At 37.5% G+C, this 27971-nt stretch overlaps 1 protein-coding gene across 6 annotated transcripts in view; it reads right to left on the bottom strand.

Moving 5' to 3' along the window:
• Positions 1–234: 234 nt before the first annotated feature.
• The window catches only part of WDR20 (WD repeat domain 20), a 48584-nt gene continuing 20847 nt past the window's right edge, over positions 235–27971 (bottom strand). The window contains exons 2-4 of one of the 6 annotated variants that reach the window (XM_010583957.1): positions 19058–19240; positions 12787–14064; positions 235–2635 (exon numbers count right to left, since the gene is read on the bottom strand). In XM_010583957.1, the coding sequence (XP_010582259.1) occupies positions 2573–2635; positions 12787–14064; positions 19058–19240 (1524 nt within the window). In that variant the 3' untranslated portion in view covers positions 235–2572. Of the gene's footprint in view, positions 2636–5573; positions 7875–8138; positions 14065–19057; positions 19241–27971 lie in introns of those variants that run through there. The other 5 variants (XM_010583958.1, XM_010583963.1, XM_010583962.1 and 2 more) reach the window with 5 other exon arrangements.

Raw genomic sequence — 27971 nt, 5'->3', positions numbered from 1 at the left:
TCTCTTGGGGGGTTTTTTAATCTTTGCAAGAACTACTGAAAACAATTTAAGTGTTCTGTTGCTGGCTGATTAAAAAGAACGTGTTCAGACAAGCAGTATTAAACTATACAAATACATGGATATGTCTATCTCCATAACACTTATCAGTTTAAGAGAGTTGAATTATAAATGAGGTGCCTGATGTAAGACAAACAAGTTGTCTCAGAAACGCATCTACTCCAGTATGTTGACCTAATTTTAGATTGCCTAGTCAGGAAGTGTGTATATCTACTGCTGCTGGATATTTCACTTCAACTCCCAAGACAAATATAGAGGACTATGTGATTACAAAATCCTTATCCCACAAAGTTTGTCTGTCTGCAAGATTTCCACTGTATGATGTATTTAGAGATAAACCATTAAGAATGAGAACAGAACAATGTTATTTTACTCTCCTAATTGTAATTCAACTATATTAAATATAAAGCAATGTTCAAGATTTTTGAAAGGAATTTGTTCTACAAAGTTTAGATGGTATTTCTGTACCAAACGTTTAATTCAACAAAGGATTGATTACATCAAAAGTGATCGAATTTGAACAGAAAGTAAACAAAAATGCATATTCAAGATAGTTTAATATGTATTTTCTGAATTAGAAATATCACTTTCGTAAATGAATGAGAATTTCTAGTGTTACTCCATTACTCCCCTCCCCCATCACTGAATTACAGTATTTATACATATAATACAGAGCTGATTGCAGTTGGAAACAACAATATTAAAATAAATGTTTAATAGATACAAAGGATCTTTTCTCCACAACATAGTTTTTCTGGTGTCTGGACACCAATTTTAAAGTAATTCTCTATTAGCATTAAACTATTTAAGTGCAAAACAATTTTGTTTTAAAAATCTATGATTGCAGCATCCATCTTCCTGAATAACATTTTTAAGCCAGAAAGTAATGACTTTCATTTTCCATGAGTGCATTCCAGGCTGTCTTCTAGCCATCTCTGGTTAAAAAAATCAGTGCAAAATAAACAATGGTGAAGTACTAGTTTTAACCATTGAACTTAGTTGAATTTAAGAAACATACTTTATTTTACACTATATATATATATATCTTTTATTTATATATTTATAGAGAGAGATTAAATTACACTGGACTTGAAAAGTATAAAGAAAACCAAAAACGTTACTATTTTTTCCTGCAGCACCAAAGACAGCTTTTTTTTTTAAATGAAAACCCTTCCTTGGGTGAGCAGCCTAGCAGTATTAGCTGTAATAAGAACTCATTACATTACTCCTTTGCAAAGTACTATGTGATTCACATAATTCCATGTTTACGCTCTGCCACATTATAATTTGTGATGCTCTTTGCCTGAAGAACAGCTCCTGGTTCCACTGTCATTACTTCTTGTCCTGCGTTCAGAGATTTGCTAGCAGTAGTGTGATGGCTATACTACAGTTCCACTTGGAGAATTGGCCTGGTTTTGGGATGACAATAAACCCTGCAAACAAAGCAGTTTACATTAATCCAGCAAGAGAACCTGGCATTATTCTTATAAAGTTCTTAGCCTGAAGCTAAAATGAGTACAACTTATTTTTACCACCACTTGCTTACTTTAGACATCAGCACCTTCCTTCCCACAACAGAATCTAAGCCACTATTGTGTCAGCCAAGCAGCACACAAAAGAGCTTTCAGTCAGTAAGAAAGTGTGTGCGTTTATGACATGATGAATCTGATCCCAGCATTTGATTTAATCTACCTTGCGTTCTGAGTCATTGTGACCTGTGAAACTTTAAAAATCATACACCAAAAAAGTGATCAGCATTTTATTAGGGTAGCAACAAACCTATTCCAATATCAACAAGTTTGACACCTAACCTGATACAGGGAAATGCTCAGTCTCTTAGATGCTACTGAATATTACAAGCTTTGAATAGAAAAATAGATTATCTAACCAAATATTTATTTTGGTAATTTTAAAAGAGAATGAAACGCTGAGCAAGAGTTCAGTAAAGATTTCCCATTACAATTTAAGCTTGCATTCGGGAAAACTTTTTACCAGCTTGTTTAAACTACATCACCATTCAAATAAAATGAGACTTACTTCATTTCAGACATAATCCTGCAACTGTGCAGCACCCCTTGCTAGACAGGGGCTACTGTTCTGGATTAAGGCAACTATACCTTATGGGTAGATATCAACAGACAGATTCCATTTCAGATTTATGCATAGTAGCCCCTTCTTAATCATTCACATAAAAGTAACTGTATGTCAGACTTATTTAGGAAAAATTTAATACCAAAATACAATTTAGTCTTCTTGCAAGGTCATTATTTAGTTACAACAAGTGCCAGCAGGCTGAGGAGCACAATGGCAGCTAAGCTGGAAGCACACCAATGAGTATCACTGTGCAACTCCTTACTATGTAGGCATGATAAATGCACTTTTAGCAATTCCTCTAAACAGCTACCAGCTTAGGTTCTTACCTCAAAATTAAGATCCTGTGACTCAGATCCATCAAACTAGACAAGCTCAGGCAGCAATTAGCACACAATGCAGAATTAGGTCACATCTTCAGAATCTACAGGAGCTCTTTTTTGCTTGGATCCAAGAACTGAAAAGCCATGACTGATGGAAGAAAGCCCTGACCATAGACAGAAGAGGTGGAAGGAGGACTTCAGGGTGGATTCAAGTAATCAAGTTTCTACTAAAACCATAGCCCGTCCTTTTAAAAAACATCTAATCTACCAGCTCAGGCACATTATGACTCTGGATACATTTGTAGGACTTGCAGCAGACTCTGGGTGTGCACATGCATGTGTGTGTATATACACATGCACACGTTTTAGATCACATTTATATATAATGAAGTATGTGGCGCTTGATTTGGTGCCCTCTATAGATCACACCTGCAGGAACGAGAACACTTTAAATTTTTACTCGTTTATGTACTGGATATCTGATTCAAAGACTGTTGAGGTAGACTGAAGTGGGCTGGTCTTTAAACTTGCTTAACATTCAGGATGTGCAAAGATACTGCGTATTTCACAAGAAGAGAACAAAAAGTTTCTTAGTTATTAGTTAAGGAATAGATGGTGAAAAAAGAATTTTAGAGCCAACAAGCTACTGAAGCACTTCTGAAAATTTTTACCAAGAAAGTTTTGTTCAAAAGTGATGAAGATGAATCAGAACTCCATAGTTCATTACCAAAGCATTCTTTAGAAGTCTGTTAAGTGCAGCATCAACTGGAAGGTCTTTCTTGCCAGAAGATTACATCCACTAAGCGACTTTCAAGTACCCTGGAAAAAGACGTCCAAAGGTATTATTTTCAGTCTTTAATAAATCGGTGGTCCAAACTGTTCATATGCAAATATGTGCTTTATAAGCACACAGGAAGTACTAGGGATGACATAATGTGAAGTCTTTTTCAACAGGCTTGTAACCATGCTATACAGATGAAGAGAAATAAGCACTGTTCTAATATCAGATTTACACTGTAATGCAACCAATTGTTGGAAAACAAAAGGAAGAGTCATTCATTTTCCTACAACTCCTCTAGAAACAGGCAGTACATACTGAAATTCACTGTGGTGCCTTGTTCCTCGTGAACTACCAGACAGTCTGGAATTCAAGTTCCAAGACTAGGAACAAGGAGTCACTCAGTCCTGGTTTCATCTCCCAGGCTGTGAATGCTCCCTGCTTTAAAGAGCAGCAGTGCAGTGCAGGTGGCTCTGAGTAAGTGAATACTAGGAACTCCTTATATTTCAATCCTCACTCTGAATTAATTTTGCAACTCTGAGCAGGCAAGCCAGAGGAACACCAAAGTGGAAAGAATCTCAAGATCAATATCCTTGTGCTACTGCAGACAGACATTTCAAAAACTCTGCAAGTACTGCCTTAAAACTTCCAGAACTTCACTTCTGTGGGAGAGATGAGAAATGCTGAGTTCTTCCAAGTACTTAATTTCAGAAGACATCTTAGACCTTAGATGTTCAAACAAGAAAAGCAAGAGTAGGAGTTTTTTAGGCATATAAGTTTTACCAAAGTGGCAAGCGTTCTCCGTGGTCCCAAGTAACAAAAAAGATTCTGTAGAATTTTGCTGTTATATCAGAACCTTTCAAGCAAGGCCATTTAAGAAGTTACCTTAGGTGTAACATAGGAAACTTTAGAAAGCCACATTAGAAAAACAAGTGAGGGCTCAAAAAAAAGTTACAGTTTTGATACAAAAGTTACCCTGTAAGAGTCTAATCTGTAATACAAAGGGTGCGGGACTAGAATATTTGTAATTGCATTCTCTGGGAATAATACGATGGATAAGGTTATGGAAAAAATATAGAAAGCTCTTGCTGTAAAGAAAGAATAACAAATTAGACTCCAGAGCCTTCTGTGATGAAACCACCCAGTCTACTCAACGAGACGGAAAAAGATGGAACAAAAGCTGCAGCAACTTATTAGCGCAACAGCACGGCCGCACAGTTTAATAGCCGTGACGGAAAACAAAAGAATTGAGATGCAACAACTGCCGTGCAGTACAGGGCATCAGCTTAAAGTTTAAGAACAAACAGATCATACTGAGCAAGCAGCAGAAACAAATTAAGAGACTGTTCAAAGAAAGTTTTGAAAAAATATATGTAGCCTTTTGTTAGTAGCACTGTCAGCATGCGGGTCTAGCAGGGGGTGGGAAATTGAACAGTTATGAGACCTAAGTCAGGAATTTGATACAACAATCTTCATCACAACTTCAGGGAGGGTCCTCCAAGTAGGTGCTGCACCATCTGCCATCATAATGGAATACTCTACGGCTGAAATGTCCTTCTTTCACAGAGCACAGTGTCGTTTTTCTTACATCAATTAGCAGTGTGAGAGTACCGAACACAGCCTATTTCAGCAGTAGTTGCTAGGGCTGTTCTACGTTTATCTATGTATTCTCTGACTTCCCAAAACACACAGGGCTTTGCGTATTCGGTAAAAATAGGCTTGCATGTTAGGAATGAAAAGCCGTAACAAATACGATCAGTAAGGTTCATTTCCACCCAAGGTTCATGGCACTCACAGCTGTGGTCTGTTCAGAAAGACCTGCAGCAGTGTTAAGACTAACCCTCTTCATAATTCATGAGGCTGCAGGGGGGGTATTTTTCTTCCAAAGATATGAAACACAAGGCTTCACAACAGAAACTAATTCTATGAAAGATCAGCATGTAATTGCTGTATTTAAAAAAAAAAAAATCAGGAAGGTACTACTAAGTAGGAAAAAAGCCATCGGTAACTACTGAGTTAATATTTTCTTCATGTAAATTAGAACAGGATTAGTTGGAGCCAAAGATGCAATCAAATGTAGTTTCACTAATCTAGATAATAAACTGCAAGTTTGGACACATGACCAGGATATGGGCAGTTCATGTCTATGTGCTACTTCACAATGCTCCTGGCACACGCTCAGCCTTCACCCCGAGAAGAGCGCGCTCCTTCTGTAAAACAGCTCAGCTGACTCTCAGTAACTGGCTGGATGTCTGAACTCCGCACGTCTTTCCTACTTTCTGTTTTGAAATTGAAAGGTAGAAAAAACAAAGCAAAGGGTCCAATGTAACAATGAACATAAAAAAAAGTCTCAGTACACTTCACTAATGCGATTAAACCAATTTAAAAAAAGGTTGAATTAACTAATGCCCATACAAAAATGGCACTAATTTAGTTAAACCGCTTCTGCTATTGCCAGTATATGAAATAACAGGAATTTATTATGTGAAGAATATTCCATGGGTAGTTTATTCTTGTCCAGAACAGTGATATTCCTGGAGTAATTTGAAAAAGTAATCTAGATGAGACCTTTGCTTGACAAAAGAGCCCACGGTCCAATCCAGTATTTGAGCAAGAATATGCCAAAACAGAATGAGATTTTTCACATTTGTTTAAAATTCTGTAGTTAAATCAGCTGAATTGGTTTTAAGATTTGCATGAACAAAATCTCCAACAGTTTCTTATCGAAATGAATCAGCATTTATTAGCATAAGTCTCTGAACTGCATATACTCACTGAATCAGATATTAATCCTAATGGAGTCATAAAATTAATTAACTGAGAATGTTCAAGGAAGAACATGCTGAACATTCACATAACATACTACAGAAAAGTATTTTGTATGGGATTTAAAGGGATACAGCAAAGCTAACACCTATTTTTACAGTCTATGTGTTCACTAAATGGAGTTTTAAATGTATTATTTGTCTTTCGTTTGCTGCTTTTTTTTTTTTCCTTTGTTCTAGTAGTGTTACAGAAAAGTATAAATGCTTAAACCATCTGACACCAGAACTTGTAAAAGCATGTAGTAACATCAAGGAGGTTTCACTTGCAACTTCTCTTCTGTGTACATAAAGGAGTTTTTCTCCTACTAGAGGTGTATCACCATTTTACTCATTGTCAACAAAAAGTCAAGAAAAACTGCTGCTAGAAAACCAGCAGACTAACTAAAAATCTGTCTAGTGGTATTAGGCAAGATTACTTCAAGACTAGTATATGGTTGGCAAATGGAAGATACGCATGTTCAAGACAAAAAAAAATAGTTTAAGATGCAACTACTTGTGTGCTGGGAAAAGCAGAAAAGGCTTTTGCCAGCAAAAACCTGATCTGGCTTGAGCAATAGGACCTTAGGTTTCATTTAGGTAGTAAGGGCTCACATGCTTAGGAATGGTTTCTGGTTTCTCTACCTTCCTCAAACTACAAAAGTCAGTAAGGTTTAAAATTTTCAGATTAGAAAATAATGAATTTGAGATAAACCAGGGAAAACCTCAGGGAAAAGCATATGACTTAAGGCAACCCCATTTGTGTTAGCTGTAAAATAAGTGTGGTCTTAGCAGGAGAAGAAATGAGCCAAGTGAATTTGATGAGGTTGATCAGCACCTACCCAAAATCCAACTTCAAAAACAGAAAATAATGTGATCATACAAGTTATTTCCTTAAGAAGTTTGTGCAACATTATTTAATAAAGACAAACAAGACGACACTTTCATGTTGTGAGACATCTTTTGCCAAAGTATCTTCTATGACCACAGAACTTGTGGAAGTTAGTTTTGTTTCATGCTCACACTGACTGTTGAGAATCTGGTTTGGCCAACCAGTTCTTGCATCATTTGATGTAACTGGATGTTCCTAGAAGCTTTCAGGACCGATTTAATTTTGTTGCTCCACTGACACCGTTCTTAAATATATGTATGTATATAGACCATCATAGGGGTCAAACAATACCTTCTAAAGTACCAGAAAGTTCTCAAGTTCACATAAGAAAGATGATTTCCTCAGCTTTAGTCTACAGAGTATTTTTGCCTAAGAGACAGAGTCCTACCTCAGACAGGGCCCAAAGTAACTATCTTTGTCACTGAAATTTCCCTTTGAAAGACTTTGGTAAATATCATTTGTTTGGCTCCTTCATCGGTTAACACCGAACCGCTGCTGCAAGGGTGGCACAATTCCTAGTCCGCTCAGACAGAAGGGCAACGTCTTAAGTCTTCACCTAAATTGGTTCCAAGAAATATTGCAGCCAAAGTTTTAGAGTAGTTTAGGTTTAGTTCAGATGAATTCAGTTCTAGACTAGCCACAGTTTTTCTAGACACAAGATGCTTGAATCAGAGTGAGCCATATCCTCAGGGCTGTAAATTCAGTATTCATTAGGTAAATGTCAAGATCTAAAGCTGGAATAAAGAACATACCCTGCACCAGAATCCATAGAGGAAAGAGCTCCTGTAGAGTCCTAGAAGGAAGGACAATGCTCTGCCCCAGCTCCTATTTGACAGGTAGGCAGAGAGAATCTGGATACATCCATGTCCATGTTTTACTGAATCTGAGTTTAAACAAGTTTGGTAAGTATTCTATTTCATATTACTCTAGTCCTAAAAAAAATAAATATCATGAGACATGACCTTATCAGCAAGATTTAAACATCAAAATGTATGCATTGTCTTGAGATGAAGTGAAACATTTACTCAGAGCAGGTTACAGGATGCGATCAACTTCTTACTTTAAAATATGGCAAGTTAACAGCTTTCATTGTGGCCATTTGTTCAGCACGGTATGATAGCATAAGACCACCTAAGGACTGCAAGATAAATTAAAACTCAAATGTGGAAAGGACTATTGAAAGTTATCTACATTTACAGTTCAATCACACATTTTTATTTAACATCAGTATACAGAGGACAACCCCAGCAAGTTATTTTGTAATGTCAAGTATTTAGTAAAGTTCTTCAGCTGTAACAGTGACAACAGGACAGCTAAAAATAAGCAGTATGAAACAAACATGATCTTCTTAAAATTATAAATATACCAACAATACTTCTTAAAGCTTAATTATTGCAACAGTTAAATTAACAATAGTTCATGTTAGAAAGGCTCTATGAAATTTATTCAAGTTGTCAAGAAATTAGATGGAAGTGTAAAAAGGAAATACATATGAATTTTACTTTTGATTTTCACTAAAGTCAATACAATTTTGTACAGTATCACCTAACATGTCAATCTTTAACAAACTCCAGTATACAGAACTCATAAAATGCAGAAAAAATATTGTTTAATCTTTACACATAAATTGACAGTAAATTAACTGACACAAATTTTATTATTGTAACATAAGCAGGCCAGCATTTTAAATATTAATTTAGTAGCTTTATGTTGTTAAAGGGGCAGACATATACAGTCATTCCAAGTACATAATCAAATTTTAAGAGGTGATAATTCAGAACATGGGTTTTCTAAAAAGTGTTTAGTAAAAGTCATGTTATTTCCTAATCCAGACATCCTCATCATAAAGCCTTTACAGGGTTATGATCTCTCCTGGCTTTACTGGAGCCACTAGTCACACCTCCTCACACACGCACACGCGCAAACACACATACCTTGCTATAAATATCACACCAGTGTACTAGGTTTAAATTCACCCTGATAATGCGGGTATGCTATGTGCAACTTTGCTATTATGCACATTACAGAAAGCTTCAAATTTTAGCATGGTAACCTGAAGTCATATAGCTGTGTTTCAGTTTTACTATAATCATCCCTGAAGTTTATACAGATACCGTATCACGTTGAAAGAAATCTATTTGATAGTACTTAAATACCAGCAATTGAACTTCAATTGTAATGATGAAATGCTCCTTTCCATTGAGGAAGAATTAGTATGTATAGCTGCTCATCTCACTCAAATATAGTACATGAATGTTTAAGTACTTTCACTAAAACAGAAGTCATACTAAAACATGATACTGTACTACAATTGTAGTTAACTAGAAAATTCAAGGATGTTATAATTTAAGTCTAAGTTTTCCTGTACAATAAGTCAAATAAATAAATTCCATGTGCACTTGTTTTACAAAATGGTAGCATGTTTATCTTGCTAGGTTATACACTGCCATTTCACCTGTTCATACTCCTGGCAAATCTTACCTTGAGCTTTCTTACAAAGGAAACAACTAATCAGCAACTTTCACTTAGATAAAATGGAGTCACTGTACAAGATGGTGAATTCAGAATTAACTTCTGAAGTCAAACACAGAAATCACATAGATAGTTCCTCTGACCACAAAGTTCAGGGAAAGCTTGTTTTGCATATCCAGATACCACTTTGGTTTTTCGGGGGTTTTGTGGGTTGGTTTTGTTTTTATTTTTAATTGCTTCCGCAGGTCCTGAAATTCAGTTTGAAGTAGCTATAAAGATAGCACACGAAGTTTACCTTGGCTCCTTTAAAATTATTTTTCTATGTTTTCAGATTAATACAACAGCTCTATAATCCCATTTAGGTTTCCCATCAGGGCCTGGGAAAGACAGGGGGGAGAAGCGACAGCTAACTGTCACCATGTTGAGAAGAAAGTTCATACTCTTGTTAAGGCAACCTATTTTGCTCACCACCCTGAACCTTCTTCCGCAAAAACAGGCTAACAAAAAATGACAGTAAAAAAATTGAAATTAATGAACCCTGAGCCTCATTCAATTTGTTTCTAATTGAATTTTGCCATTTACTTCACCTCACTCTGACTGAGAGTTAGTACAATAGTTCTGGAAGTGCAATGCAAGAATGGTATATCCAGTGAGGAAGCTCAAGGTATGATAATGTATACACTGAAGTAGTAATTTGGAAAGTTTATAAACAGTCAGGATACTCTGTAAGTACTATGCAGCCTATCAACTATCATAAGGATCATGGCTGAAGAGACATTTCTGAATTTTTTTTCCACTAAGGGCAGCACCAGCCCAACCAGAAAAATGAAGAGAACTTGTCATACACTGTCCAATTATCCAGCACGTTCTTTCAATGGCTATTAAAAATGAGAGGGAAAGGTAGCACTGGCGCAACAGAAGTTACATTAGACACTGCAAGCCTGCTTCAGTTTTCCATCCAATTCTTTCTTTAGGCTGGCAGTGGCATGAATTTAATGAAGGCCTTTTGAGGCAATGATGGAAGAAGCAGCAAGATTCAGAGGCTCTCACTCTAGAGTTGGCAGACAAAAAAGTGGCGGAGTTTTAAGATCACTTGGGGACCCATATTTCAAAAGGAAGACTAGAAATAGCAGCTTTAAATCGCAAAGTAATGGGATAGCCTAGGATAAAACAGCTGGCGAAATAGAAATGAATGGTATATAACCCAGTAAGAAAGACATTACCATGAGTGTTTTATACTTTGACAATTTTCATTAAATAAAATTATTAAGTGCTTTCCTATAAACAAAAAGGATGGTCATAATGTCCTTCTGGCACAAATATTTTCCTATCAAAGCCCTGTAAACATGCCACCAAAATTTAGTTTTTACCAGCAGAGTGAGCTCACTAGAAATGCAAGTAAAATCAGAAAAACAAATTAATTTGAAAAATTTTAAGTAAATACTTCCTAAACAATATGGCATTTACATCACTGTGCAATATATTAATTTTGAAAGTGATAACTTCAGCATGAAAATTACTTACCTGTAATTAAAGTTTTCCATATTGGCCAATACATAAATCCTGATTTTTGGTACTGCATACTTTATCTCTGAAATATTTGAAATGTCATATTCCAAATCACAGTCAATACACAAAAATATTTAAGTTATACCCAGTCTAACAAAACCCACCTCAGCCACTGAAAATAAATTTAACAGTGTAGTGTTTAGTAGTACACAAAGGAGTTTTAGAACAAAAAGAAAATATAGGTTACAACAGAAATCTGAGGCACTGCTGTATGCATATAAAGTTAATTCATGAGATGTGAATTGCACTGAGTCACAGAAGTGATAACTGCTTTAGTATTTTCATTTAGGACAAACATTTTAAATAGTTTAGTGTTTGGGGGGGGGGGGTGCCTCTTTTTTTTTTTTTTTTTTTTTTTAAATTAATGCTGGATCTGTAGTTGTTAGGCAAAAAATACTTTTAGGGAACACCCTCCTCCCTTCTGCCCAGAAAAGGGTTTACAGTTTTTAGTTTTAGATTCAACCTTTAAATATGCATTAAGATGCAGAGCAGACATAGCTCTCTACGCATACCTATGTTGTGACAAATTTGATAACATCTCAAAAGAAACTTACATTATACAAACAGTTTTAAGAAAAATTACTGAGTTTTACCTAAAAGTTTATAGCAATGAAGATGTGGTATATAAATATATACAGTACCTCCACTTCAAAAGTCAGATTTATGAACCAAATAGTTAAAACCTAATGAACATCAGATTTTCATTTAGGTTGCCCAACATGGCAATATTCAGGTATTACCAGATTATTTCTTTTTCTTCAGAAAACCTACATGCCCTTTCAGAAATTTTCACAAAACTAATGGTCCTTTTTGCTAGATCAACTCTGGTAATGTTTTCATAGCTGTATTACTTTAAAATGTTGCTGGCAAACAAAGCTATTGTAGCACAAAGTACTTTTTAATAAAATAATCACCACATTTAGCTTCATTCAAAATTTAGCTTGCTATACATTGGACAGAAGAAAAATAAAGTTTTATCTGTGTTCAAGTGCATTAACAACAAGAGTTAAAACTAGTAATATATTTTAATGAAGGTTCAAATGATAGAACAGGTGCCATCAAAAAGCACAAGCTTGTCAATGATCAAATTGCCTAACAAAACTGACAGTAACATAACACTGAAACTACTTAGAGAAAGCTTGCATGATTTTCCCTAACTTAACAAATACATAAATCAAGACCTGGCTAAAATTAGAGTTCCTTGATAGTACTGATTCACAATTTCAAGAGCATAAACTACAGTCAGTAAAGGGCTCACAAATCTGTGCATAAAATGGCTGACATTTTAATAAGAACTGGCTTTACATTAATGGCAGGCCACCACAGAAAAGTATAGAGGAATAAAACACTTTGGTTTTAATTTTTTCAGAGGCTCACATTTCTCACTAGACTTATAAGCAGCAGCTTTTCATAAGCTACTCTCATTGGGAGTGCTGTATTTTTTAGAAAACATTAGAAGGATTATAGTTATTTTAGTGATTGACAGGTTTTACTTCAATTTTTACATAAATAGCTTTTACCATATTGTGGTTATGCTTAAGTATAAGAACACTGATCAGTAGTTTAGATGCACAGTATTTATTTCTTCTGCTGGAAGGCAACTATACTTAATAATTGTATCCAAGACACTTCAAATCATTCAGAAATATGGCATGCAGTATCCAAAAGTATGGCTCTGAGGATTTTTTTTTTTTTTTACATTAAGCATAAAGAAATTTTATATTCAACATTCATTTATATTTCAAGAAAACTACCTATTCAGAGTTCTAGTTCTTTGATGCAGCATTAAGGATTAAAACTTACCACTTTACCAGGCCTTGCCCATGTGCAAATAAATCCCTCCTGACAAGCAGTGACTATACAGTCTTCAAGAAAAATTAACACAGTCAGTCTTTCATGTGCTATCTTTTTACAGATAAGAGGCTCTAACAAGGGAACATCTTCCATTCGGGGACAGAGAGGTGTTCCCAAAGTTTTAGCTGGGTCCGTTTTGGTTTTAGTAACTAGGTTCAGTTTGTCACTGCTCTTGCTAGATATATGTCCCATGCTATGATTTCTCTTGTGATCTTTTTCATGGTGTCTTTCCTTCCGATCGTGTAGCGATAAGGTTGCAAATTTACTAACACCAGAAGCAATGGCACCATCCATGACACTGCTTTTACTGCCAGCATTTGAGACTGCAGAGTGTGGAAGGCTGTTTGACCGTGGAAGAGGAGGGGGTACAGAGTTTCCAGGTGTTGTGATACTGTTTCCATTACTTCCTGGGTTAGTTCCACCACTTCCAGCAGGTGGACTTGTGGCGTTCATGACATTTGTATGTGTCCTTGCTCTTGAGAGAGGTTGGTGAGGGAAGAGGATATCTTCTGTAAGATCCCACAAACAGAGCTGCGTGTCCTGGCCTACGGAACCAAATCTATACGTAACACTTACTGGACGACTGTCTGTAGAGTTCCTTTTGGATAGCCTAGATTGCGTACTATTTGCTCGATCTCTGCCAAAATGAAGGTCTTGGAAATCCTCATCACTTCCGCTAAATTCCATCGGGTCACTCTCTTCTACACTAGTGGTATATGGATCAAACGCAACAACACTGACCCATGATTTATGTCCATGGCCTCTCGCTATTACTCGACAGTCCACGAAAGACCAAACTGTTACCAAGTCATCCTCTCCACCTGTCACTATGTATTTCCCATCGGGACTCCAACACACACACAGCAGTCCTCCAAAGTAGCTTTTCATTGTACCATGCAATTCCACTGAATCAAAGTTAAACACACGAAGAAAACCATCCTGGCTCACACATGCCAAGAACTTCCCATCTGGGGAAAAGGCAAATTCATTCAGGGCACCCTCACCTACTGTCCATTTAAGCAGAGGGTTTCTTGTGGATTTACTCTTGCAAGTGTGAACTGCAAAACTTTCTCCTTGTTTAAGTAGCTGGTAGTGCGGGGCTGTGGTACCACAAGTGTGCTCCACGTTATACAAGTACATATTGCCACTGGAATGAGCTACTAGGAAAAGGCTTTCCGAACCTGGTACCCATTTTACACAGGTTACTCTGGATTTGTCTATTAGTCTCTGTGAAAAACAAAGAAGATACACATCAGAAAGTCTGAAGATTGACGTTTTAATAATTAACTGTAAATCTGAGCTTTCTGGGGAATGGGGAACAATACTTAAGCAAAGTGAACTCAGTGTTCTATAAAGGAGCTATGTTATTGTATCTTCAAAAACTTATAATCTTATCAGGCAGTAAAGAGGAAATTATTTTTAGACAAAGTGCTACCAAAGGTTATTATTGTGGTCCAGTCACATTCCACAAAGAACATACTTCAATCAAGCCAATCTGTTGTTATGAATCTAAAGGTACTGTTCTTAGGTTTATTTTTTGCTGTGTAGGTTGAAGAATATGAAAAGAAAACAATCAATAAAACACAGAATGAGCTAAAGGGAAAAAAGGCAGTTACTCATCTGTACCTGTACTACATAACAAACAGCTTATAAATCAACAACAGTACATTTAGACTCTGGTTTTATCTGAAACCACAAATAAAATTCATGGGGGGGGGGGGCGCTTTAGGAGCATTTACGAGATTTTTTTACTGATTCAGGGAACAAAAGCTACGTACACAGTGATCCTGTTACCATGTGGCTGGAAAGTTAGTAGTTAAATGCATGTGCTTCAGTGAATTCAGAAGGCACCAAATACTCTTCACCTTAGAATCCCCACCCACCCTCCAATTACTTATCATTCATTAGCCAAGGACCTGTCAATACTCTCAGTTACCACCTGATTAAGAAGCTTCCTTTAAAGAAAAACATTTTAATAGAATCCATCATTGCAAAAGAATGAACACACACATTAAACAAACACTGCTGATCATAATGTCTTCAATGCTGTAAGAACTGAGAGATAAAAGTTTGACTCCTTGAGTTTGCTAGTGTAGTTCTGGTAGACTTCTAAAACTTACCAACTCAGTCATGGCATCACTCAACTGCAACTTGGAGACAAGTAATTCTTTACATGCACATTCAAGATTTGTATTTGGCATAGATTGATTATAGGCTGAAAGAAGAGCTTGGCTACACAAAATGCAAGAATGCAAATATAAAGAGCCTAATGGTACCAGAACAAGTTACAAAAGTGTTAAAAAACAAAGAACAAAAAAAAAAATCCCCCTCAAACCTTGCTATGCTGTTCATCACAAACAAAAAAAACCAAACTAATGGATAATTCATTGACTGTTATCAATTCTGGGCCTGTAACTATCACTGGAAAGCAGCATCTGGTCATTTTAGATTATATTTACACATATACTTTTGCTGCTGTCAACCTCAGTGTAAGACCAGGAAGCCTCTCTTCTGTAATTTCTCATTGGTTAAATTAGCCATTTTGCACTGGAGAGCTGAGATGTCACTTAAGCTGGGAACTTCTTCTCAAATGTGGTAGCTTTAAACTAACATATTCTTAGCTTCTGTAGTGATATTTTAAATAGTTTATCATGTGTTCAGTGATACCTATCACTCATGTCTCAGTAATGATGAGATCAGAAACATTAGACAGAAAGTTACCTGGTACATACCAAGAGAACATGGACAGGGAACATCAGCCCAGCCCATTTGCTATAGGCGATATTCTTCTCATTACAAAACTACTGCTAATACAGCAACAAAGCGAAATTTCTTGCTCTCCTCTAGTAGAGTAGCTTAACATGACATACAACCTCTACTCATAAGAGCAGTTGCTCAAATTTTATGCTAGAAATGGCATTTTAAGTCCATAATCTTGTTGGGTTACATGATCTTAAATATTGTACAGAAATCCTGCAAACCTAATCTTTACTCCAAGGAGGCTAGGAACAAAACAGAAGATTGCAATCTGCAGTGAGAACAGATTAGCTCAAAGAGACAAGATGCAGAGAGACTTTAAACTGATACGTAGCAAGTGACTACAACTCATCCCCTTCTCAACCAGCAGAGCTTTAAATTCAGCAGGAACATAAAAACTCTGAAGTTATGACTTTCTGAAGACTTTCAACTGGGCTCACACACTTCTGCAGCAGAACAAAACAAGACTTGAAGTCAGTATGACTGGCAGATTCATTACAAGAATGGACTGAATGCAGTATCAAGTAAATCAGTGGAGTAGCTGGGATAAGGAATTTATGACCAGTTTGGTGAAAGAATAGTAAGTGAAGGAACTTCAGTCACCAGTCAGGAAGGCAAGCCAAGATTACCTTAGTAGCCATGTTTGGAACAAGCTTGAAGGGACAAAATTACAGGCATAAGCCACAAAGGAGTGAAAAAACTGAGGCAACCAAGGAATATGCATTAAGGTCTGACAAAGAGCTTTGGCAACACAGGTATATGAAAAGTTTATTAGGAAAAAAAATGCAGCTTAAGGCTTTAGTTTAAATAAAAAAAGAATAAAAAATGATGAAAGAAACATAATTGAACTGGCTAGGTGTTGGCTAGCTTGAGAATAACCAACTACCACATGGAAACAAATGAATCTGTGAGGTATACTTGGTTGTTTTTGGGAATAAGAAAATATCACTAATTTAATTGACACAGCTAGAAGGAATACCACTGTTGATACAGATTGATTTAGGTAGACAGCCACAAGCTGCATAGTATCACCCACCTCAGCTTTTCAAGTCCCTATTGTCTTCTACATGAATAGAATTTAAAAAAAAAAGGGGGGGGGGACACTAACAAGTTAAAATGCAATAGCCTTACTGCAGTCTAAGTTCAACATAAACTTCTGTGTCATAACAGGTTAAGTTATTTCACATATCACATATGATTAAGTGCTATCCTGATTGCTTTATCACAGGTGATAGTCAAAACAGAGCTTTGGGCTACCTGAATCACCAAATTACTAACAGGACAGGTGGTGAATTCTATTACCTCTAGCCCTAGTGCTAAATCCGTTCAAAGGTGTAAACACTCATTTAGACGACCTTCTGCCTATGAAGACAGGTTTATTCTCACTATCTAAACTCTAAATAGATTCAAAACCCAACAGGCACCTTCATCTTGAAGCAAACAAACTGGCTCAAACATCAATGCTCACTAATGTTTCTCTGAAATGGCTTCTCAAAACAAGCCAGAACTTGCAAACACATCCAGGGCAAACTTCAATACTGTAACTGACAGATTAAAAATATATAAAAGTTTTAGAATTGGTTGTAAATGCAGATAAGATCACTGTAGGAAACAAGAATTTGTCATTTAACTCTAGCGTACTGTGCATGTAGTTTTGGTAACACTGAGCAAATCCTTAGGTTAGCTTTGTAGAAAATAGATCACCTCATTTAATTTCCACCAAACCATCAAAGGATGTATTCCCACCAAAGTGAAGTAATACTGGTTATAGCACAGAGAAAAGACAACACAGTCTAACAGAAAGTGGCTTCAGTGCTTCCATCATTTGTAGACTACCACAAGAACTATTCAGCCTGCAACACAGCTTTACACTGCAGACTCTAGACAGTTAAACAACATCAAGGCATGTAAGCATGCATTGGACCTTTATGTAAGTATTTCAGCAGGAGTTTTCCTCAAAGCAACTATAGTTCAGCTACAAGAGTAGGAACTGCTCTGTGATATGAAACTCTAGTTGTTTATAGTATTTCTACTGCCATTTGTAATACTTACACTATTATCATACAAGATTAAATCAGAGCTGTACTTACACAAGCAAGTTGTTCACAACCAGACCAGCACTCCCAGTGATGAATTTGCACCAATGACAAAGTTTGGGTTTTTTTGGTTTGGAGTTGTGTTTTTTTGCAGGGAGAGGTGTTAGGACAATGCTAAAATGAACATTTCAACTATTTATACAGAGGTTTCTACCAGAGTACTCCATGCAACATTAAGATTCTCCAGCACCGTTTCCCACTCAGCACAAGCAGAGAGACAGAGCAGGTGGGAAAAGGCTAAGTAAGAAGAAAAACACCCCTCTTCTGATCTAGATGTAGCTAATTTTAGAAAGCTGAGGAGGAATTAGACGGTTCTAATTATAAAACATCCCCATTGAGAACAATACTTCAATCTTCTTTGCACAAAGACAGAGCAAGGCAACACATCTCTCTGAGGTGGGAAGGATATGCTTGCTCAGTTTAAAAGCTGCACAAGGCTTAACTTCATCTGCAAAGCTCTTAACCATATTTGAAATTTATTATAAAAAAAAGAAAAACCAAAAATAACTGCAAAGCTCCTTGCTATTCCCCCCCAAGTCACCTGCAGCTGGATTAAAAACACAAACAGGAGCAAAAAAACACCCCCCAAAAAAACAACCAACACCCCCTAAGCCACCCAAATTCCTGTAGCTTACCCTCTGCAGAAAATGCTGTCAAAAATTTCTTTCCTTGTTAGCATCTACACACTTACTCTTCTAAGAATGCCAATACTACCAGATAATCAAAGCCAGTGGTCCTGTAACTTGGCATTAATCATCCCCCTCAGTACTCGCTTCTATCTTTTCTTATTGCACAGCAGCAGAAAAAGCAGATGGAGAGTTTCAGGAACATCACATGGCCAAGACCTCATAAGCCTTCAGCTTTTTCTATGCAGCATTCAGCTTGATATCCTTGTCTTCCCCAAGCAAGCCTTTAAGAATCCTTGATACAGTTTCTGCTGTAACATCCTGACCATAAGAATTGGTATTTTTACCTTATTTAATTTTTAGACCATAATATATTAGTTAGAGGCTTAAATGTTTTCTTCTTCATTCGGAACCAGAAGCCTCAGAAACAACGGACTGCAGAGCACATGCAGCAACATTTAGATCTGTAGACCTTTTTTCCAACAGTTAACTGTCATTAACTCTAGTTACAGTATTACCCAAACTAGAAAGTCCTAACTTTTAATCTTAAAGTGCAAAATATTCCTTCATTAATAACATTTTTGTGTACGTATTCCAAGCCAATGAAACAGCTGAAAAACAAAGGCAGTGACTGAATGATAAGCTGTATAGGCAAACGGAGCCATCTACAGAACTCTGAAAATCTAGGATCTTTAATATCACAAATACATTGCATGCAACAATGTTAATATTTCTACTTACTTCCTCATTAAATAATTTGCTTGTTTCTTTTTTAATAGGGTCTATAAGTTGGACCTGGCCTGCAGAGAAGCCCACTAGAAGAGACACACTTTCTGCTGTGGCCGTTAAGTGATTGAAGTCATGGCATGTAGGTTGTGTTCCTTTGTATATCCTTTTGTCTATTGGTTTACTCAAGTCCGCAGCCTGCAAAGAGAGTAAACAGAATTAAGACAGTTTATCACAATGTGTGTATATAACCAGTTCCATTTGCAACAATTTATGCAGTCACAAAACCCTACTTTAGAAAGCAGCTTTGTATTTATCAAGACATCCAAGATGTCATCAAAAGGTTTATCTTTTCATATAATGCAATACTTGTGGTTTTCAATTTTGCTAAACACTATACCTACCTAGCCTTTGCAACTATATCACATGACAAACCAGTGAAAACCATTCAGTAACACAAAGGCTCCAGTGAGTCCTCAATATCAACCTATTCCCCGAAGGCTTATCCTGCCAGAAGAGGCATTCCATCACACAGAGACAAGTTATCTTCTACTTTCCTAGTAGCAGCTTTCTCAATATTGAGTACAATCCAATTTTGGATTAAAAATAGCATATTCTCAATCACCTGATTCTCGTACTCTAAGTCTATCCTTTTATAACAGGCAAACATACAAAATTGGTCTCAATAATTCAAAAAATTATCAACTAGATCCTAGGAGAGCATCTTCTAGGAACACTGACTCCACATGCTGATACTGTGATCATAAAACATATTTTAAGCCATTAAGCTACAGAGTAATTGTGGTTCTGACACTGAACACAGAATTCAAATATAGCTCAGACAAAGTAAGTGCTAACAAAACTGAGGAACCTCAATATAAACAACTGAAGATCTGGCACTAAAGTGTCAGAAGAATCAAAAGGAAATGAAAAGCAATCTAAAATGCGCTCTCAGTTGTGTAACCCGTGTTTATCCCCATATCACTTCTGGACAACCTAATCTTTCATCATCCAGTGATTAAACCCCATATATTTAATATGCAAAATCATACATCAGGTTCAACATTTTGTTTGTTTGTTTGTTTTTTAAACTCCCTATTTACTAGGTTCAGAGTCTGTAATTAGAAAGCTGCAGATACTCAACAATATTACAGACCTGAGATGTAGCTGTGATTTGGGACTCTAATTTTGATACATACTTTTTCAGTATTTTTAGTCAGAGGGAACTGGGCCAGCAATATAAGAAATAAAACTTCTTTGAGGAAGAGGACAAGCTTCACATAAAAGAAAATTGCTCCAGTGTATTAAACCTTCGAGGATGAGGTCTAAAGAGCAGCAAATCCTTGGTGTGCATGGAGCTACACAGCCAGAAACTAGACCTGTCAGTAGGGAAAAATCATAACTAGCTACACAGTGATTCATGTCAGGTGAGCCATTTCCAAGGCAAATTTAACTACAGTATATGCATGATAAGCATATATATGCAACAGTATTAAAGTTGCACTTGTGTTTTGCAGCATATATTATAAACCAGTTTAATCAGGTGTATGGCCTCCTGGTTGAAAACTCAAAAATGAGATGATGTATTCCAACTTCTAAAGTCAGCAGATTAAAAAGTTACTCTCCAGAGCCCAGAGATCCATTATAAGCTAAAGAAGAATATTAGCAATACATCTTCAAGGAGAACTTAAATAGAATACTAGCTCTACTGGGAAATCATAGGATTAGGTGCATGCCTACCAAGGAGCATTCAGAAACACATGTAAATCTGTAATTTGAAGCTGAAAGATCAAATCCTAGAGGCCATGCAGTTATCTCTTTTATTGTGCAAGATTCCCTTGTCCTGTGTCACTACAAAAATAAGTGATATCAAGGGATAACTCTCAAAATTGAGGTAGTATTTCTATCTGGAAGACCATCCTATAGAAACATATAGATGCATCCCTCCATACCTCAAAGAAACACAGAGTTAACAAGGTACCACATCTCTCTCTTCTCACCCATGAGACTTGAGGTTGTGTCCTCTGGACTAAAGTTCCAGCAGGACACAATGCCTAAGAAAGAAGATCCCTTTTAAAGTAAATAGAACTCAGCCTGAATCATGCTGAATGATCAGAGAACCATAGACTCTCCCAGCCAGCAGAAAACACGGGTATTCCCAGGTTGCTCTTCTGAATCTTCACTACCGTTTTAAGCAGCAAAGTATCAAGAGGTGGCTATTTTCAGATTGGAACCATACCTTGCTCTTTTGTCTGGCTGAGGTTTTATATCACTAGCTTTTGGTTTTGTTGTCTGACAAATTTGGTGTGACTGAAGTTCCCCATCTTCTGAAATTATGTGATAACAGATCTAGCAAGACATGAAATTCTGATATATTAAATCTAAGCACAGACTTCACTGTGCTTGTTCTAGCTGTTCTCTGGGAACCAGATGGCAGTGACAATCTGTCTAAACTTAAATGGAGAATAAACAAACTAATTCAACCCAGAATTACCAGGCTTCTACTAACAGGGATGCCCCGCCTTTTATTTACATGCAGCTAGTGTTTTCAGTTATAATATAGTTGTCTCGTGGAGATAAGTCAAATCTACAAGCACAAAAGTACTCTGAGTCTTGATCTCTCTTAATTGAAATACGGGGTAGAATCAATAAGCGTAAAAACTAGGAGACCTTTTTTTATTTCTGCACAGTTGAAGGATTGCTGTTGGATTTTGCTAAGAACAAGAAAAGAGCTTACTCATAAAATTCAGTCGCGCCTGGGACTCAGCATTTCATTAGCTCACCACTAAGTCCATTTGCTATAGCTATTTTGTGGAAGATTTGATTCTCAGAAAAGAGATCTGAGTCTACAACTGTCAAATCCTAGGATATAACATTATTTACTGAACAAAGTGATGTAAACTGCCCCCCTCTCAGAAGAATGGTGATATATTTTGAAAGAGAATAGTACCTGGGGCATCAACAGCTTCCGAGTCCTGCCTTTGAACAGATTAAAACTCTCTAGAGAACTTTACACTTTACAGAAGAAAAATTGACCAACTTTGCCATTTAGTTCTTTGTGATGAACTCATACTCTAGAAGTAAAACGTGAACCATATAACTGTTTTGGAGACTTCCTAGTCCCATTTAGTTAACTCTCACAACACACTATTTTAGCAAAATTACCCCCGCTCTGCTAGGGTAGGGAGGTAAAAAAAAAGAAAAAAAAAATCTAACAGTCTAGCCATTGCCCATTCACCCTGAATCATGACTTCCAGCAGAAAGGCAGTCAAGTGGAACATCTTAACCACAGCTTTAAGTACCTAAATACTAGGAATTGGGGGGGGGGGAAGGAAGAAATCAGTCACCTCAGTCTGAAGGAAATATTTAAGTTTTCAGATTCTGTTATTTGAAATGTCTGATTAGGATGGGCATCAATAACCTTGGTTCTGTAGCTGTATGTAATTTTAAGGTCAAAGCCAGATTACCATCTGTCCAAGATTCATTCTTTTTATATACTACTGATCTGAGTCTTAGAGCTTTCATACTAAGATTTCCCATACAGTGAATCACATTATTTCAAGTCAGAATTTAATCATACTCCTTGACAGGTCCGATTTCTTCCTGTACCTTTTCTTTTCCTAACTTACATATGCAGCTTTCTGCAAATTTTAGTTGAATTAAAAGTATCATAGATGCTATATTTCCTTCTGTGCTGGATTGACCCTGGCTGGACACCAGGTGCCCATCAAAGTCACATCTATCACTCCCCCCCCTAAGCTGGAGACAGGGGAGAGAAAATAAAACAAAAGGTTCACGGGTTGAGATAAGGACAGGGAGAGATCACTCCCCAATTATCATCACAGGCAATACAGACTCAACTGGGGGAAACTAGTTTAATTTATTACTAATCCAATCAGAGCAGGGCAATAAGAAATAAAAATAAATCTTAAAACATCTTCCCCCACCCCTCCCTCTTTCCCAGACTTAACTTTACTCCCAATTTTCTCCACCTTCTCCCCCCCCAAGCAACACAGGGGGACGGGAAAGGGGGGTCACGGTCAGTTCATCACGTGTTGTCTCTGCTGCTCCTTCCTCCTCAGGAGGATGACTCCTCTACACTGTTCCCTGCTCCAGTGTGGGGTCCCTCCCACAGGAGACAGTTCTCCATGAACTTCTCCAACATGAGTCCTTCCCACAGGCTGCAGTTCTTCACAAACTGCTCCAACATGGGTCCCTTCCACAGGGTGCAGTCCTTCAGGAGCACACTGCTCCAGCATGGGTCCCCTGCAGGGTCACAAGGCCTGCCAGAAAACCTGCTCTACCATGGGCTTCTCTCTCCACAGGGCCACAGGTCCATCCTGCCAGGAGCCTGCTCCAGCACAGGCTTCCCACGGGGTCACAGCCTCCTTCTGCTCCAGCGTGGGGTCCTCCCTGGGCTGCAGGTGGAGATCTGCTCCACTGTGGACCTCCCTGGGCTGCAGGGGGACAGCCTGCCTCACCATGGTCTTCCCCACGGGCTGCAGGGGAATCTCTGCCCCAGCACCTGGAGCACCTCCTCCCCCTCCTTCTTCACTGACCTGGGGGTCTGCATGGTTGTTTCTCTCACATGTTCTCACTCCTCTCTCCAGCTGCAGTTTCTGTTACGCAGGTTTTTTTCCCTTCTTAAATCTGTTATCACAAAAGCGCTACCACCATCACTGATGGGCTCAGCCTTTGCCAGTGGTGGGTCCGTCTTGGAGCCGGCTGGCATTGGCTCTATCAGACGTAGGGGAAGCTTCTAGCAGCTTCTCACAGAAGCCACCCCTGTAGCCCCCCTGCTACCAAAATCTTGCCACGCAAACCCAATACACCTTCCAAGCCAAAAAACATCTCCAAGATCAGAATGGAAAGGAGTTATTTACTAATTTATCTCCAATAATTTCAACTGCAGTCATCAAAATGCTTCCTTTAGATACTTAATAGTAATTAATATCACATTTGCCAGGAGACTGGCTTTCAATGGGTCATAGGTGTAAGTGAGATCAAGACAGAATATTAGGTCTTTAAGCCTGGAAGTAAGGGGAAACATTTAATAAAAATTTTACTTCCAAAAATCCTCTTAAATTCTCTCTTGTCCAGAGAATTAATTGATCACAAATGGCAGATTACAGATTAGCTATGTATGTAGAGCTCCAGCGCAAATAAAAGAGAAGACACAAAGAACCAAGATACACTTTTGAAAACAATTTCCTCAGCATTTCTAGAGCTTGGAATTCACAACTTATTGCCTGCAGCTTGATATCTCTTCAATACCTTGCTGTCCAGGGATGTAATGGTCCCTGGTCTGTAAACAGAACAATTTGAGAAAGCTGTGCTTGTTATAATGCTCTACAAGTAACATGAGAAAACAACTCTTAGGATTATTACTAAGTGAACTTTATTGAACTTCACAGATGGTCTTTAAACCCTAGCTGAAAAAAAGAGGCAAGGTAATCCTTGCTGCAGCACTTTGCCTTACAGTATCCCCTAGTGAACAGCACAGGGTCTTCCAGGACAGACTTGCTAACTGTATTAGCAAGGACAGGGAAAACTAAACCAGGAGGCCCCTTAATAGCTTGTTTATTCTTCCTCCATGTCGGTTCTGGTCTCGCTCTCCTTCCTGCAGAGCTAGCTGAAGGACAGAGAAAGTTGAGGAACATGGCAAGAAAGCTGAGTTGCCCTGGAGACATTTGCAGAATTTTCTGGCAAACTCTGTTCATTGTTTCTGCCAGAAATTCTAGCTTCAATACTTCACACTGGAAATCCCTCTGATTACTTTATTATCAAAGGACTAGATTTCCAGATCCCTTTTGTAGAGCCCAAATACAGCTCACTTAATATTAGCAATAGAATCATTTGTAGTTACTTCACTGTTGCTTTGAGCTGGCCTGATCTTATAGCTGACCCTGGTTTAGGCAGGAGGTTAGACTAGAGACTCTCAGAGGCCCCTTCCAACCTGAATGACGCCGAGATCATAAGCTGAGGATCAACCAAAGCAGCAGCAACATGGCCACTCCCAGTTTACTTAACAGGTCTGGTTTACATCTTAAAGGAATTTCACACAGGCAGAAAACAGCAGCAACAAGTTAGTTGTCTTTCCCTATAAAGAACACTGATGTAGAGCAAAAGTTCTGCTTGATGTATATGAGATACATAACAGAAAGTCCAGGCAACACTTCCTGCAACTATAAAGCCCTAATAAAATACCCTTCAGTGCAGCTGACAGTGCCATAGCCAATCAGTAATAAACTGGCTTCTACAATTATAACTGCATGTAAGCTGACAGACTGCTGACTATAACGACCTTAGCTTTCTCAGTAGAAAGTTTAAGGTCTGGCAAGAACACACATCAGTTCCAGGGTCTCTTCAGATTCAACAGCATGAAATTTTCAGGTAGGGCCACTTCAGAAGCCCCCCAAAAACTTAAATTAGTTTGAAAGTGGTAACACTTGTAAACTAAAAAAAAAGTATAAATTCTCTTTAGGATTCTGTAAAAAGCCATCAGACAATCATTTGTAAAGTTGCCCTATTTATACATAGCTACAATAGGTTTCTTAAATGTAAGGACAGCTTCTGAAATAAGTAAGAGTGGCTTTTTCCATACCCGAGTGATGTGCTTAGCTTTAAGGGTTGCATAATAGGTGTTTTGTGTGTACACACAGGACTAGTTTTAAGTGTCTCCTAAGCCTTGCAAAGCCATTAACGCTAGGGAAATTGTAGGTCTTTATTTTGCAACATTGCATTCAATGTACCTGCTTTACATTAAAGTCACATTTGTAAACCTCAAGAAAACTATTTTAGTTTTGCTTTTAAAATTTGGCTGACCTTTCAACTCTATGAATTGAAGCACCAATAGCTTAACACTCACAACAGCACAACCAATGCTGGATTTGCTGCCAATTTATATAAGGGCAAGCACGAACTAACACTAAAAACAAGCACATGCATTCACTTTCCCTTATTCCTCTCTAATTGAAGACAAGAGAACCTATGAGAAAGGGATGAAAGTTGCACTGGACAACATGGATTCTGAAAATTAAAAACTAAGAAATTGGGACAAAAACAATTAGCAGGCAGGAAAAAGAATCTGATATTTTTAACATACTGCCTCAAAGACTTTCCATTAAGTTATCTCTATAGCTTCCTTTCTCTAGAAAGTCTCCAGAAAGTGTAGCTGCCACTTGGTGCCATTTTAACTTCCCTAAATATTAAGATCTTGATCTTCAAGACATGATCATTATTAATTTGGCTTCAGTGACATATCTTCTGATGTACCTTTTCTAATACATAAATATTTTGAATGAGCTCACTTAAAGTTTAAAATAATTTGCATTTATACCTGCTCCCAACAAAAGTGTTTCAAGATTTATTTCCACTCAACAGAACATTTACTCTCCTGAACAACACTGTTTCTCATAAATGGGTTCCTGTATCATTGCAGAAGATTTTTTATAAGTTACAAAGCACTTGATTAAATGCTAAACAGGAACACTTAAGGCATGTGACAAGAGTTTCTAGGATACTGTGTAAGAACAGCTCTGTAAGTAAAAACAGGGACACCAAGTAATTTTATTTAACCTAATTTTTTCGAGTGTTCCACACAATTCATCCATAACAAAGTCTTAAAGATCAATTTTGTACAAAGCCGTTTGCAAATTTGGGAAGCTACTTGATATTCTTCTCCCTTCTAGATTTAACTAGCACTTGGGGCCATACAAGACATACATGACTTTTGAAAGGAGAAAAGCATTAGTTAACAAGATTTCAGCGTTTATGCATACAGACAACTATGACCACATACATTAAGATAAAAGCTCTAGTCCAGACAACTGGACATAAATCCATATTTAGTCAAAGATCAGTTTAGTTTTCTGAAGCATCCAATAAAATAATCATACTCTGTTTCCAGAAGAATTATTCTAAGCACTCAGAGCAAAGAGCATGCACTGGTTTGAAATAAATCTATGTGATATTAACTGGACCAATGGATATATAATTGCCAAGATCAAGAAAGTGGATGTGAACACCATAGAGAACACACATAAAGGACTGTTTGATTTACAACTTACCATAACAATGTTAACTCCATTTTAGTAAGGCTATAAACCAAAATATTTATCTGGTTACAGTATAGATCAGCACATCCTATTGGAACTTATCTAAGGTGAAAGCACCAGTCTACCAATAACCCTCGAAAAAGTAGACTTTTTATTTAAAAAGAGTTCCAAGAACCCAGAACAGCAGCGTCCCAAAAAAAGAAAAAACATTTTTTGTTACAAATCCCCATTCACTTTAGAGGTACATATAGAATCAATTTACCCTTTGTTTGTGAGACCAGGCAAAGGGCATTAAGGTAGGACAGGCATGTTAACACATTTGAACTACTGAAGGCCAGGGAGGTTGAGGGAAATTGAAACAATGTTAAGAGCGTCTCCACACAAAAAATACCTCCTCTGCCTTCTGAGCAGAGACCACTACTGCTGCCTCCAACCTGTCACACCCCATCAGAAGTCTAAAGTCACTGAAATTGTTCCTTTAGAAACCTAAAGCATTTTCAATTCAATGCGTTACTCGTTTGGTGAAATTTAGACCCATGCTGACACTGCTCCTTTTGGCTGGAAGACCAAACCATACAACTTGTGACAGTGCTGTTCAAAGAGCTGGGTCAGACCCAAAGTGTTCTAATGAACTGACCACAACCCTCAGCGCAGCTCTCGGGAGCAAGTCCTGGTCAGTCCTGAAAAGGTCTGTGAGCTTAGTGTTTCCAAGAGAAACCAAACAGCCTGGAAGTAGACTGGAAGCACTCCAAGTAACTTGAGCAATCTTCAGCTAAACTATAATCCAATCACTAAAACTTCAGGGAAATGACATGACATTTTAACTTAACTTTTCAAAAGGTGTTTGTTTCTACATATTTAACAAAGTTAAT

This window comes from Haliaeetus leucocephalus, unplaced genomic scaffold (assembly GCF_000737465.1).
Source record: "Haliaeetus leucocephalus isolate CR32 unplaced genomic scaffold, Haliaeetus_leucocephalus-4.0 Scaffold932, whole genome shotgun sequence".
In the NCBI taxonomy this organism is placed as follows: domain Eukaryota; kingdom Metazoa; phylum Chordata; class Aves; order Accipitriformes; family Accipitridae; genus Haliaeetus; species Haliaeetus leucocephalus.
This window is presented reverse-complemented; position numbering and strand designations above follow the sequence as displayed.